The 14959-nt window shown below is 43.0% G+C and overlaps 1 protein-coding gene across 7 annotated transcripts in view; it reads right to left on the reverse strand.

The window, feature by feature from the left end:
* Positions 1–297: 297 nt before the first annotated feature.
* RNF170 (ring finger protein 170) overlaps positions 298–14959 on the reverse strand; it is a 41253-nt gene continuing 26591 nt past the window's right edge. For 5 of the 7 annotated variants that reach the window (XM_050944385.1, XM_050944384.1, XM_050944380.1 and 2 more), the window contains 3 exons: positions 11279–11352; positions 5506–5610; positions 298–1922 (listed from right to left, as the gene is read on the reverse strand). In XM_050944385.1, the coding sequence (XP_050800342.1) occupies positions 1653–1922; positions 5506–5610; positions 11279–11352 (449 nt within the window). In that variant the 3' untranslated portion in view covers positions 298–1652. Of the gene's footprint in view, positions 1923–5505; positions 5611–11278; positions 11376–14959 lie in introns of those variants that run through there. The other 2 variants (XR_007773207.1, XM_050944383.1) reach the window with 2 other exon arrangements.

Consider the following 14959-nt stretch of genomic DNA (forward strand, 5'->3'; position numbering starts at 1 on the left):
CCCCGCCACCCCCCCCCCCCAAAAACCCCACAAAACCCAACTCTATCTTATATTTATAAAGGCAAAACCAGTGATGTGCATTTTAAGCACTGATACAACAACAACACAAAACTGACAGACTCTGCAAAACCCATTAACCAAAAGCATTCAATGAAAAAATCCCATCATCTTCCTACACTTGTATAAGCACTCAAAATTGTATGCACATATATTTGCATGATCAGAAAATGGAGACTATATTAATGGATGCCATTTCAAAATATGTCCCAATACACATTATGTAAACATACAAAGGAACGGTTATTCTATTAATTTTATTTTCAAGTATTCAGAAAGTTAGAATGTTTGCTATTTTGCTTCAAAAATATTTCTTTCCTCCAGCTAGAAAGTACTGAATTCCCACAGAATGGCTTGAGGATTTTGAGTTTTCCAGCAGCACTGATTTCATACAATGAAAATATTTTCAAACAATTCACCTTGTAGCTTGTGATATCCGGTGTTAAAAATACTCACAAATTCCAAACATTTGGGGTAAAAAAAAAAAATCGTACAGATTTTGAATTTTCCAGCAGATTTTTATGGCCCCATGTTACTGTTTTGTTTTGTCTTAAACTTAATGGTACAAACTTGTGAGAAAGAATAGTTACTGTTTTCATCTAAATACTTGAATTACCATCCATATTCAGGTAAAATTTTAAGTGTAAAAATTATCCAGTTATGACATACACTTTGGATTTCCACTTTTAAACAAATTGCTACTGAAAACCTAAGGGTTTTTTTGCGGTGGTAAATTACTTTGATATAGCTGCACTGATGCAAACCCTGTTTAAATGTGTTGCACGGTTACATAAAGTAGGGCTTACAACAGTGCAACTTACCCGACGTTCAAATACTGCTATGTACACAAAACCTACGTGAAAAAATATTACTCAGTGCCGGTCACCCAAGTGTTGACTATTCCTGGTTTCTTCATCTTGACCCTAATGGAAAGCCTTTTTTCCCAAAACTGAAAAGTAAAATAGTTGGAAATATATATCATTATACATAGTGCAGTTAAAGCAATACTGAAGTGTTTTTTCCTCTATTTGTGCAATATGAATTGTGCACAGCAGTAAAATTCACTGTGTTAACTGTAATGCTGTCTTTGGGTTTCTTCTTGCATAGGCAGATATGAAAAACTATTGTTATTTAAAAATACTCTGACCTACCACAGTGAGAATTAAGCAGTTTGATAAACTATATATTGAAGTATCTTAACGCGTCACGCTAATCTGAATTCTTTTTTTGTTTGACGTCCTGACATCACTTAAATAGAACTTCCCTTTCACAAACCACACACGAAGAGGTGTTTTATAACTAGCATTATCTTGCATTACATACAATTGCTCATTGGGTGTAAGCAGATGTAGGTAATTTATTACATCATAAATCTAACCTCTTCAATATTTAAGCGTATGTAACACACAAATTAAAAATTCCAGTTAAGCATCACCACATTTTAACCCCTCACATTTGCATAAAATAATTGACTACAAGCTATTAAATTGCAAAAACTGAAAGTTTATACAGGTGCTTTACTACGTCATACTGTGTCATGGGTCCCTTTGTTCAGCTTTCTACACAAACGTCTGAGTCATGGTTGTTTCCACTGATTATCTATTCAGTCTCTGCGTTATCACTTCTCGGTACATGATAGAGATGTATATTAGCAGCAGAAAGATGACAAAGAAATCATCTAAAAATCCCAGAATTCCAAAGAGGGCTTCAGGAAGAAAATCCAGAGGTGAAGCCAGATAGAGCAGAGCTCCTAGCAGGCAGAGGAATATTCTGAGACGGAACATCCAGAAAAGGCCCCCTACAGTAAACATCTCCCTGAAAGCATGCCGCAGTAAAGTGGGTAAATCCATAATTCTTTCCATAATCTATGAACAAACAAAACAGAAATAATTAATCTTTTGCAACATCATACAAAATGCCAACATAAATACTTCCTAAATGGAATTTTTTTGTTTGTTTTTGCTTGAAGTACAACATTGATACTATCACATTCACCAGTTTTGGAATCCATTATGTCACATGACAAAGTTTATAGATGTGGTACTTGAAACCACAGTATAACGAATTCATGAAAGATTTTAACTGCCAAGACACCTATTGGGCAAGAAACACAGCAAAACGAGCATCATAGAGGTTCCTAATTGACACAGAAGACAACTTATGATTCATCAAGTAGCAACAGCAAGCAGTGGAGAAACTATTCTGGATCCATTTCTTACAGATAAGTAGTAACCGATTAAGGATATAACAATAATAGAGAAGTTTGGAATCAATGGTTACAAGTTATATTAGTTCAGTACAATAAAGAAATGGGCTTGAACTCATTATAGCAAAGAGAAGGCTCACAGAAGGCAGGGGTATATATTTAAGAAAAGGTAAATCAACAAAAACATTTCAGGAAAGCAGAATGCAATGGAAGAAAGTATGGAAAAATCTAAGAATATGGAAGAAAACTGGGGATTCCTATGAGATGCCATAATTAAGCTGCAACAGATTACATTTCCTCTGAAAAAGAATAATGCAATATACAAGCTGTGGCTAAATGTGTCTTTTCAAGGGACTGTTCAAGCTTTAAGATTAGAAAACAAAATAAAACCAGCCAAGGCTCCTTCTTATTTTTTATTCTGTGGCTTCATCCACACTAATTAGCTATGGTTCAGTGGGAGCCATTTTTTAATTTTAACACTGTTTCAATAATGGCTCCTTTCCCAAAACAGACAGAGCCACAGAATAGAAGACTAAAAGGAGACATGGACCAAACTTAAAAAAAATACTTTAGAGAGTAAGGGTAGTCTTATGATTAAGGCAATGGACTGTGTGCAACATCCACAGGCAGGATGTCTAGGTTCAATTCCTGGGTCCGCCATGGACTTCCTGTGTGACCTTGGGCAAGTCATTGAGGGCCTAATCCACAACCCACTGAAGTTAATGGGAGACTCAATTTCAATGGCCTTTGGACCAGGCTTTCAATCTCTGTACCTGTAAAATGGGGATAATACTTCCTTTCTCTCATATTGTCAGGGTCGTCTATTTAGATTGTAAACTCTTTGGGGTAGGGTCCCTAGTAAGAAACAAATGAGATGTGCAGGAAGGACCCCACTGAAATCACTGGGATTTGCCTGGGCACATCTCATCTGTAGGATCAGGGTCTGCGTTTACAAACTGTGCCTAGCAAATGTGACAACAGTAGCTTGCAAGGTGTACATTCTAACATTCTTACAACTCTAACTATGACACTCAAGGTATGGCTACACTTGCAGCTGTACAGCGCTGGGAGTTAAACCTGTCTTCATACAGCTGAGTAGGGAAAGCGCTGCAGTCTGTCCACACTGACAACTACCAGTGCACTGTCGTGGCCACATTTGCAGCATCTGCAGCAGCATTGGGAGCAATGCATTATGGGTAGCTATCCCAGCGTTCAAGTGGCTGCAACATGCTTTTCAAAAGGGGGGGTGGGGTGGAGTGTGACAGGGAGCGTGGAGGAGAAAGAGTGGATTTTTGGAGCCGACACTGTGTCAGCAGCTGCCTTGCAAGTTCTGACCCCCGCCCCCACCCCTCTCTCACTCACTGAAAGCAAACAGCAGCTGTTTTTTTCCCCTCACAGACAAGATAAGAAGCCGCACCAAAACAGATCCTCCTCTCCCTCCACGCTGCTTCTCTCCTCAAGCCCCCTCCCTTCTCCTCTCTTCAAGTAAACACTAGCTGTGGGCATTCCAAAGGGAGCCACCTGCCTCTGCTCATTCACAGCAAACAGTAGCTGTGTTTGTTTTTTTGATAACCAGCTTCGGAGCCCGGACTTCACAACAAAACATAGAGTAATCTTCACTTAAAAGGACTATGGGAAGCTTCCAGAGGTCAGTCACAGCGTACTAAGATTATTCCTTGTTTACACTGGAACCCCAGTGCTGCAGCATCAGCGCTATACTCTTTATTCCTCTTGGGGAGGTGGAGTACAGGCAACGCTGTAGCCACGGAGATACAGCGCTGTATGTGCCTTGCCAGTGTGGACGGGGAGTGAGTTACAGCGCTATAAAGCCACCACCAGCGCTGTAACTCTCAAGTGTAGCCAAGGCCTCAGTTATAGAAATAACACTCTCAGAGAGAAAAGTTTAGAGAACAAAATAGAGAAGGCACACATAACTCATTAGGAAATTGAGGGAGCGTAGAACTCAAAATACATTTTCAAAAGAAAGGGAGCAATATCAACACAGAAAAAACCAAAGCTAAATTCTCCTGATCAGTTCATAGAACCATAGAATATCAGGGTTGGAAGGGACCTCAGGAGGTCATCTAGTCCAACCCCCTGCTCAAAGCAGGATCAATCCCCAGATTTTTACCCCAGTTGCCTAAATGGCCCCCTCCAGGATTGAATTCACAACCCTGGGTTTAGCAGGCCAATGCTCAAACCAGTTCTGGGTCTTTATATACTGGGAGCAAAAAGGGAAATATTTTTCTTTACAAGCCACATATTTCTTTACTCGTTAATTATGAATAAGTTAGGCCCTGAATCAGGAAAGCACTTAAGTACATGTTGTGACAGACCCAGGCCAGTGGGGTACAGGAGTCTGGTAGAAGGCAAATATACTGGTCACTGGATGAGTAGTTTTCTGTTCCCTGAGTGACTAGAGCAGGGGCTGCACTAGAGTAATCAGGAACCTGCTAGAACCAATTCAGGCAGACAGGCTGATTAGATCACCTGCAGCCAATCAGGCAGGTTAATCAGGGCTCCTGGGTTTAAAAAGCTCACTCCAGTCAGGGAGGGGGAGAGCCAGAAGAGAGGAAGTGCGTGTGAGGAGCTGGGAGCAAGAGGCACAAGGAGCTGAGAGTGAGAGGGTGTGCTGCTGGAGGGCTGAGGAGTACAAGCGTTATCAGACACCAGGAGGAAGATCCTGTGGTGAGGATAAAGAAGGTGTTTGGAGGAGGCCATGGGGAAAGTAGCCCAGGGAGTTGTAGCTGTCATGCAGCTGTTACAGGAGGTACTATAGACAGCTGCAATCCACAGGGCTCTGGGCTGGAACCCGGAGTAGAGGGTGGGCCCGGGTTCCCCCCAAACCTCCCAACTCCTGATCAGACACAGGGGGAGTTGACCCAGACTGTGGGGAAGATCACTGAGGTGAGCAAATCTGCCAATAAGAGCAGGACCCGCCAAGGTAGAGGAGGAACTTTGTCACAACGTTTAACCACCCTTCCTGAATAAAGGATGCTCTTCTGAATCAGGGCTTTAATGAGTACCATGTCATTACAACAGAAATGCAAGGTTAAAGGAGTAGTTAAAAATAAATGTTTTTATGCTTAAGCTGCAGGAACTTGTATTTACTAAACAAAACCTGTGTAGTTCCCATGCGTTATAAACAGAAAATAAACACCTACAAGAAAATATCACATTATAAAACAGCGTTAGTCTTTTGCTAGTTTATTGACTCTCCACGCCCTCATAACCTTACTTACAGTTCTGGGCTGTCCTGAGAATCTCCGGTTGTAATCATTAACATCTTGAAGCACTTGTGCTGCATCCTGCTGATCTTCACCAAAGAGTGGTAAAAACAATGTTACCTGTGCACAACAGCAAGAAGTCACTTCATGCCCGACAGTTCTTACGAATATGAAATTGCAAATTTATAAATGAAACAATAGTAATTCAGTGCTAAACCTCATTCTTTAAGTACAATTCATTACCGTAGACCAAACTTGGTACAACTTTAGATATATATGGCCTTGTTTCTAAGTATTTACCTAAAAACCAGTAGTTAATACTTGCCCTGTATTTACTTAGGGCTTGGCTACACTCAAAACTGCAAAGCGCTGCCGTGGCAGCGCTTTGAAGTGCGAATGTGGTCGCAGTGCCAGCGCTGGGAGAGAGCTCTCCCAGCGCTGCAGGTACTCCATCTCCCCATGGGGATTAGCTTGCAGCACTGGGAGCCGCGCTCCTAGCGCTGGGGCACTGTTTACACTGGCGCTTTGCAGCGCTGTAACTTGCTGCGCTCAGGGGGGTGTTTTTTTCACACCTGAGTGAGAAAGTTGCAGCGCTGTAAATAACCAGTGTAGCCAAGGCTTTAGATACAGTTCCCAAGTCTTAAAGAATTAACACTTTAAGATACTATAAAAAGGATATAGAAAGCTATTTTCAAAAATATTTTACTAAGGACAATGTACAAGAACTCAGTCTTTGAAGTAGATCAAAGGTAAAGTTTTCAAAATTGCATAAGTGACTTAGGAACTCAAGTCTCATTTTCAGAGCTGACTTAGGCACTTAGATGCTTGAGGGTTTTGAAACTTTCATCTCAAAAATCAGACAAATGCTTCTGTCATCATTACTGATGATCTTGCATTGAAGCATAAAAGCAGCGAAGTTTGAGCTCACTGTATATCCACTTACAGCACAGTGGCTGAGGGCCTTCACCAACATTGTTCCTCCAAAGTGCACCAGCCTAGGGGGAGTTCGCTGCCACCTGCTTTGTGATCATGGCTATCATGGTAATGCTCAGAGTGAGTCTCCAAGCCCTATCCCATTAAGGTTCCCCTTGACTGCAAAGCTGGTGATGACAATGGGAAGCTTTGAGGGTAAGGTGATTCAACTGGAGAAAGTGGGCAGGACAAGAAAAAAAGATAGTCTTGGTTTTTGCAAAAGTAATGAATGGAGGATTCTCCTCTTAAAGAAAAAAATAGTATGGGGAATTAATTCTGCTACAAGTATCTAAAATACACAATATAACATACATACGCATGTGTACATTTTATCTATATACAGAAAACTATTGTAATTTTACCCATATGTGGTGATGATAGTTATGATACACTTTAGCATAAGGTTCTGCAGTTTATCACATTGCTTTGCAATTTTTCATCTTTGAAACCTTACCATGTACTCTGCCACTAATCCATCGAGCAGTTGAAAACACCTACTTCCTCTCCTTTTTTTAAACAGCAACTTGCCAAAGGACAGTTTGCTTCCCCCCTCCCGAAATATGAAATCCTCCTTCCACTGCATAGGCTGAGCAACACTCAGTCCCAGATCAATGACAGGCTTAAGGGCCAGTGCCAGTCCTCAAATCCTTCCAGCGGGCCAATAATGTCACTCATGCCACCCAAAACCCACCCCCAACCTGCCTAAGGCTCTGGGAGTTTGGATTGGGGAGGAGTTCTGGACTGAGAACTGGTTAAAAGACAGAGAATAAAGGATAGGAATAAATGGTAAATTTTCAGAATGGAGGGGGTAACTAGTAGTGTTCCCCAAGGGTCAGTCCTAGGACCAATTTATTCATAAATGATCTGGAGAAAGGGGTAAACAGTGAGGTGGCACAGTTTGCAGATGATACTAAACTGCTCAAGATAGTTAAGACCAAAGCAGACTGTGAAGAACTTCAAAAAGATCTCACAAAAGTAAGTGATGGGGCAACAAAATGGCAAATGAAATTTAATGTGGATAAGTGTAAAGTAATGTACATTGGGAAAAATAACCCCAACTATACATACAATATGATGGGGGCTAATTTAGCTGCAACTAATCAGGAAAGAGATCTTAGAGTCATCGTGGATAGTTCTCTGAAGACGTCCACGCAGTGTGCAGTGGCCATTAAAAAAGCAAACAGGATGTTAGGAAAACAACAAGGATTCCGGTGGCACCTTAAAGACTAATAGATTTATTCGGGCATAAGATTTTGTGGGTAAAAAACCTCACTTCTTCAGATGCATGGAGTGAAAATGACAGATCATGTGTTATTATATAATGCCTGCAAGAGAAAGCAGTTACCTCACAAGTGGCGAATCAGTGCTGACAGGGCCAATTCGATCAGGGTGGATGTAGTCTACTCTCAATAATAGATGAGGTGGTGTCAATTCCAGGAGAGGCAGAGCTGCTTCTGTAATGAGCCAGCCACTCCCAATCCCTATTCAAGCCCAAATTAATGGTGTTAAATTTGCAAATGAATTTTAGTTCTACCATTTCTCTTTGAAGTCTGTTACTGAAGTTTTTTTTTTCCCCAAGTATGGCAACTTTTAAATCTGTTATAGAATGTCCAGGGAGATTGAAGTGTTCTCCTGCTGGCTTTTGTATGTTACCATTCCTGATGTCCGATTTGTGTCCATTTCTTCTTTTTTTGTAGAGACTATCCAGTTTGGCGAACATACATGGCTGGCACATGATGGCATATATCACATTAATAGATGTGCAGGTGAATGAGTCCTTGATGGTGTGGCTGATGTGGTTGAGTCCTTCTGGGGCACCTGGCATTGGCCACTGTCCGTAGACAGAATACTGGGCTGCATGGACCTTTTGTCTGACCCAGTATGGCCATTCTTATGTTCTTATGGGGTAGGGGATTGGGGTGCAGGCTCTGGGAGGGAGTTTGGGTGCTGGATGCAGGCTCTGGGCTGGGGCAGGGGTGTGGGTGCAGGAGGAGGGAGTGGTTTGCAGGCTCTGGGAGGGAGTTTGGGGGAGGGGTGTGTGTGTGGGGGTGCAGACTCTGGGAGGGAATTTGAGGGTTGGAGGGGGTATGTGGGGAAGGGGTGCAGGCTCTGGGAGGGGGTATAGGGAAGGGGTGCAGGCTCTGGGAGGGGCTTTGGGGTAGGAGGGAGGGGTATAGACTTTGGGAGAGGGTCAGAGGGTGCAATGCTTACCTGTGGCTCCAAGGGGTGACAGGATGGGGGGCCTCTGTGTGTTGCTGCCCCCAGGCACTGTCCCTGCAGCTTCCCATGGGCCACAGGGGCACTTGGGGTGTGGGCAGCACATGGAGGCACAGCCCCACCCCGTCCCAGGGGCCGCAGGGAGGGGCTGGTAGACACATGGAGTGAGAAGGCAGACGCCGGTCAGCTCCACTGCACTGCTGGGGACCCAGGCCATTTTAAATTGCCTGGGGGGCAGGAGAGCGCCCGGGGGTGGTAGGTGGTGCCAAGGGAGAGACCCAGCCCCAAAACTGCTGGAGCCCAGGCCACATTGGGGAGGTTTGCAGGCCACAAATGGCCCACGGGCCGTGAGTTTCAGATCCCTGCTTAAGATGAAATAGATCACATTCCATGGCTAGTTATGGGTGCTTTAGTCCATTGGAAAGAGAAGCGTACAGGATAATACTGGCCCTTTGAGCTATAAAAGAGGATGCCTGGGGAAGAAAGAGATTTGGTGAGAGAGCTCTCTGCAGCTCTCCCTGGAACAAGGGAGGAATTATCAGGGAGCCAGTAGAGGGGTTAACCAGTGCCAGGAGGCTGAAAAGGGTGGAGACCCGGGAAGACTGGCTGGCTGACCTTCCTGAGATGAAGGGCCACAGCCAGGAGACTGATTATGGTTCTGGGAGAAGGCTGAAGGCAGAAGAGCAGCAAGAGGGGATAGCTGGCTGGTAACCCCAAGTCAGAGCCAGGGCTAGAGGCACCTGAAGGCCAGGGAACAGCAGAAGGAGTTGCCTCTAAGCCAGAGTGCCATAGCCAAGGGCCAGAGAGGGCTGATGGTGGGGGAGCGCCAGAGGAGCTTATCTACTGTCATCTCCAGAGGTGAAGAGCTGGACCCACAGGGTGTGAGATGGCCAGCAGGAGTGAGGGATGCTCTCCTGGTAAAGACCATCTCTCAGCAGTCAGGCTGTGAGGGTTCCCACTGGAAGGGCAGGGTTGCACTCCAGCTGGAAAGGCAGGAGTGGCTGTCCAGAGACAAAACAGGACAGTTTCTGGATATGGCTGAAGGGGCCATGGTGTGGTACATGGGACATCATGAGATGAGATGTCAGGTGATCGTAATGATTATGTGCACTGGGAATAATGAATGTATTTTATTTTGCACATGGTTTAATAAATCAATCAATCCCAAGGAGGGGTGTTATTGAGAGAGAAGAACCTTAGAAGTGAAGTTATTTGGTTACCTGAGAGGGGAAACTGAGGCAGGGCACACATGCCATGGCTTGCATGGGGGGTGGGCACTCTAGGTGGAGCTGCTCTATGATAAGGAGATTCCCAGGTTTTCTGATGTAATGTAATACTTGCTACTAGCCCTGGAAGGGCTCAGGATACTGCATCTTAAAACAGTCAAATGGGAAATCATTTTTAGGGCACTGTTAGAGGTTTTTAAAAGCAAATCTGTTAAAATCTTCCAGTCCTGGCCTCGTACTCAGGAAACTTGGGGACTCAATTCCTGCCCTGCCACAGACCTCCTATGTGACCTTCAGCAAGCCTGTCTGTGCTTTAGCTCCACAAATGTGAAGTGAGGATCTCATCACTTCCCAAACACAGGGGTGAGGATAAATACCTCAGTATTTGGGAAGCACTGAAACACTAATAAGATAAATAATTGGACTCATGGTAATGGAGGCATTTTGGCTTTACAGGTGAAGGAATACAATACTCAAAATACTACTTTAAAACATCTTTAAAATATTTTTAATAATTTTTGTGAGAAGTATGCACCCTAAACAGAATACATAGCGAAATGCTGTAAAGATTTTACTGGCGCTGGTTTGGGATGACCCATATAACTCACTCGTAGCTCATGAGTAGTGCAGCCATCTCAAACTCAGGATGTTAAATACCACGGCATCATGTCTGTAATAATGAAAGGCCCTAAACTTTTAAACACTTTATATGCCTAACTTTAAGTATGCAATATAACCCTAACCATTTAAAATCATGAGTCAGACCATCCAAAAATCGTGAGATTTCTTTAAAAAAAAAGCATTAGACTTGTGTTTTTTTTTTTAAATTTGCTTTCTTGTTTTTAAGCCTTTGGAGGAAGCACTTGCCACCAAAAATATAAGTGATCATTTCATGTTCAAAATTCAAACTTAAAGCACATGCAGAAATGCAGACCTCCCCGCTGGTTGCTCAGAAAGACGCTCTGCTAACCCCTTCCAATCTCTTGGGTGGTGGTGTGGATATGTGTCTAGCTGACAGAAGACTTTCACTTCCCCCCACCTTATTGCTATCCTGTCTGTCTCTCCTCCGTTCCCCTTATAGTTATTGTGTCTCCTCGCCCCCCCCCCCGCCCCCACTCCCTTTCTGGTCTCCCTCTCACTTCCCCACTAAGACTCTTGTCCCACTCTCACACACTCCCCACCACCAGTTCTTCTGTCCCTCACTTGCCTGCCAATATCCCTCCCCTTCCCCTTATAGAGTCTTATCATTCTTCCTGTCCCTCTCTGCCATCCCTTACTTAGTTTTAGACGTAAGCATGAGAGTGCGTGTTTTCAGAATCTAGGCCTAAATTTGGAATCAGAACTATTCGGTCTTTGATGATATAAAGTGTTACCGTTTGTCTGCAGATTGGGCAACGGATAGCACCGAGCCACGAGCCATACCTCCAGTACGCAATAATGCAGGCACCTAATGGAGGTAAATATCAAAAGCTGTAATGATTAAAATTTTAGATTGTTAGACGTTTTTGATTTAAAACAATTATTTCAGCAAGAAAAATGGTAATATAATATTAAAATATTAGGCACAAGTACTTTAGGCATAACTGGCTGTTTTTTATATATTAACAACTTCAGAAACTAAAACCAAATTTATCCAAATTCCAAATTTGATTAATAAATTCTGATCCAAGTCAATTTCAACATTAACTTCAATAGCAGGGTGGATAAACAAATACAAAAATTGAGTTTATATTTTAAAAATAAGTCTGTTTAAAATTAAATTTGAAATTGACAACAAAAAAATAATATTAAGCAGTACATTTGATGCCACTTTTTGAAGAAAGTAAAACCACAGAACTGTGGAAGTCACTGGCTAAGCTGCATGAGCGAACTGCTGGCCCACCAGCTATTTTAAGCCGACCCTTGAGCTCCGCTCCGGTGCTCCAGCCAGGGAGCAGGGTCGGGGGCCAGAAGCCCTCGGAAGCTGTGGCAGTGCTTTAATGTGGTTGTGTAGTCGCGGCACCAACGCTGGGAGACAGCTCTCTCAGCACTGTTAAAAAAAAAACCACCTCCATGAGGGAAAATAGCTCCCTGTACTGGTGCACTGTCTACACTGCCACTTTAAAGCACTGAAACTTTTTCACACTCCTAAGAGAGAAATTTTCAGTGCTGTAAAGCAGCAGTGTAGACAAAGCCTTAGTGTAAAGGCTATGGTTAACTGAAAATCAACATGTTTTATTATCAGGGGGTAGCCGTGTTAGTCTGTATCCACAAAATCAATAAGGAGTCCGGTGGCATCTTAAACACTAATAGATTTATTTGGGCATAAGCTTTCATGGGTAAAAAACCCACTTCAGATGCATGGAGTAAAAATTACGAATGCAGGCATTATTATACTGACACATGAAGAGAAGGGAGTTACCTCACAAGTTTTAATAGCTAACAACCAATGAAAATCAACTTTTCTTTAGGAAAATAACTAAAAAGTACAAATGCAGAACACAATTAGTATAGACAGTAAAGGTTTTCAGCTTACTGATTTGAATTATGATTAAACTGGGTCATTGAAATTGCACTGACTTAAATCAATCCATCCTGGTCAAGAGCATATATCTTAAAAGAGAAGTCAAAAAGCTTCTGCATCATTGTAATTGGAAAATGATTAGTTTACCAAGATAAAGTTTAGCTGAGAAAACTACAGTTTACAAAACTGCCACCTCAGCTCCTCATTTTATTTTAAAAAATGTTTTCAGTTAGTTCTGTTTTTCCCAAGTTTAGAAACTTTAAGGATACAGAATCAAATATATTTGCAGACGAGTGGAAATTTTGATTTCAAACCTAGTAGCACAGAAAAAAATATTTAGAATGTAATTTTAGACATTGCTTGTCGTCGTTTTTGCTGATACAGACTAACATGGCTACTGCTCTGAAACCTATTACCAGATACTTTCTCAAGAAGTTATATAGAAAGTTATTTGTTTTTACTAGTGTTATTCCACAAAAAACAGTTTCTCTTCAGATCAAGTTAAGGATACTTTAGAAATGGTTACTCACCCTGTATAGTAACTGTGGTTCTTCGAGACGTGTCCCCTTTTGGTGCTCCACTGGAGGTGTGCTAGCGCCCCCGTGCCTTTGATCAGAGATTTCTCATAACAGTGTCTGTTTGGCCCGTGCATGTGTGCTACTCAGCCCCGTGCCCTGTACCATTGTTATACAGCACTAGGTGGGGGAACTGCCCTCAGTTCCTTCTCTACCACCAAGCACCACAGCAGAGAACTCCAAAGTAGAGGGGAAGGAGGGCTGGTACTGGAGCACTTAGAGATACAAATCTTGAAGAACCTCAGTTACTGCACACAGAGAATAATCATTTTTAATTCTTCCAATAGTGTCCCTATGGGTGCTCCACTCTAGGTGACTACCAAGCAGTTCCCTCTAAGGCGGCGTTCGGCGGGGGGCTTCACAGTCAAATTTAGCACAGAAGAAAGTACAGCTGAGCCAAACAGTATTAGAAGCAGAGTTATAAGTTACTGTGTAGTGTTCGGCAAATATATGTATAGACACCCAAGTAGCAACCTTACATATTTCAATAATGGGCACGTTTTTGAGGAATGCTGCAGAGATGGAAATAGACATTGAATGAGTACCTATGTTCTAAGTGTTTGAATATTACAAGATTTGTAGCAAGAATTACTGCAGCCAGATAGCTACTTAGAAAGTCTTTGACTACAAACTGAAGACTGTTTTGATCTATCTACAAGTGAGACAAACAATTTGAGGGTCTTTCTGAAGGGTTTAGTCCTAACCAGACAGAAGGCCTGACATCAAGGGTGTGCAACAATGCTTCTTGATTATCTAGGTGAGGTTCAGGGTGGAAAACTGGCAGGTGAATTGATTGGTTAATATGGAACTTGGAAGAAACTTCAGGTAAAATTTTTTGATGAGGTCACAGCATGACATTGTCCTTAAAAAATACTGTGAAAGGGGGGGAATGTCATTAGGGCCCCTATTTCCTAAACCCATTGCGCTGATGTGATGGCTTTCAGAAAAGCTTTCCTTGATAAATGGAGCTGTGAGGAGGTAGCCATCAGTTCAAACAGTGGTCTTGCGAGGCATTTAAGGATCAGGTGGAGGTCCCAAACAGGAGTAGGATGTTTGACTGGCAGATAGAGATTTCCTAGTCCCCGGATGAACCTTGCTGTCATGGGATGGGGAAAAATGGAATAACCCTGTATTGGAGTGTGGAAAGCCATGATGGCGACCAGATGGGCTCTAATAGAGCTCAGCAATAGTCCCAAACTTTTTAGTGTTAGGATCTAGTCCAATAAATCTAGCAGCGATGAGGTCATTGGTGGAATAAGTCTATGGTCACACCAAGAAAGAAATCTTGTCCATTTCTGAAAGTATGTGTAGCAGGTAGACTCTTTCCTGCTGTGTTATAGAATTCTTTTTACTTCCTCTGAGCAGGTTGCCTCTAGTCCCATGAACCATGGGCCAACCACGCTTTGAGACGAAGGACTGCAAGACTGGGGTAAAGGATCATCCTGCCTTCCTGGGAGAGGAGAGGAGTAGCAGCATGGAGAGTGATCGGAGAGCAAATGCCAGCTGTATCAGGCTAGGAAAACTTGTTCATCTGGGATAGGTTGGAACTATTAGGATGATTCTGGTTTTGTCTTTTTTTTTTTTTTTTACTTTGAGGAGAACAAGCGGAATTGGTGAGAATATGTACAAGAGTCAACGATCAATGAAAGTGAAAAATACCTCCAGAGATCTGTGACCCAGTTTGCCTCTTGAGCACTGCAAACCAGCTGATTGCTGCAGGCAGGAGGGAGGGGGAGCTTGCGCGCTGAGTCCTTGCTCCTCCACCTCCTCCCTCCTGAACACTGCAAGCCAGCTGATCACTGCGGGCAGGAGGGGGGGAAGGAAGGGGAAGGTGCTGATACGTGGGGTGTGCTGGTGGGTGGGAGGCAAGGCATAGGGGAGCTGATGGGGGGCTGCCGGCTATGGACAAAGCAGGCAGCCAAATGACATTATAGCAAAGCATTGCACAACTTTAAAAGGAGCATGTTCTGTAATTA

The sequence above is a fragment of the Gopherus flavomarginatus genome, chromosome 3, assembly GCF_025201925.1.
Source record: "Gopherus flavomarginatus isolate rGopFla2 chromosome 3, rGopFla2.mat.asm, whole genome shotgun sequence".
Classification (NCBI taxonomy): domain Eukaryota; kingdom Metazoa; phylum Chordata; order Testudines; family Testudinidae; genus Gopherus; species Gopherus flavomarginatus.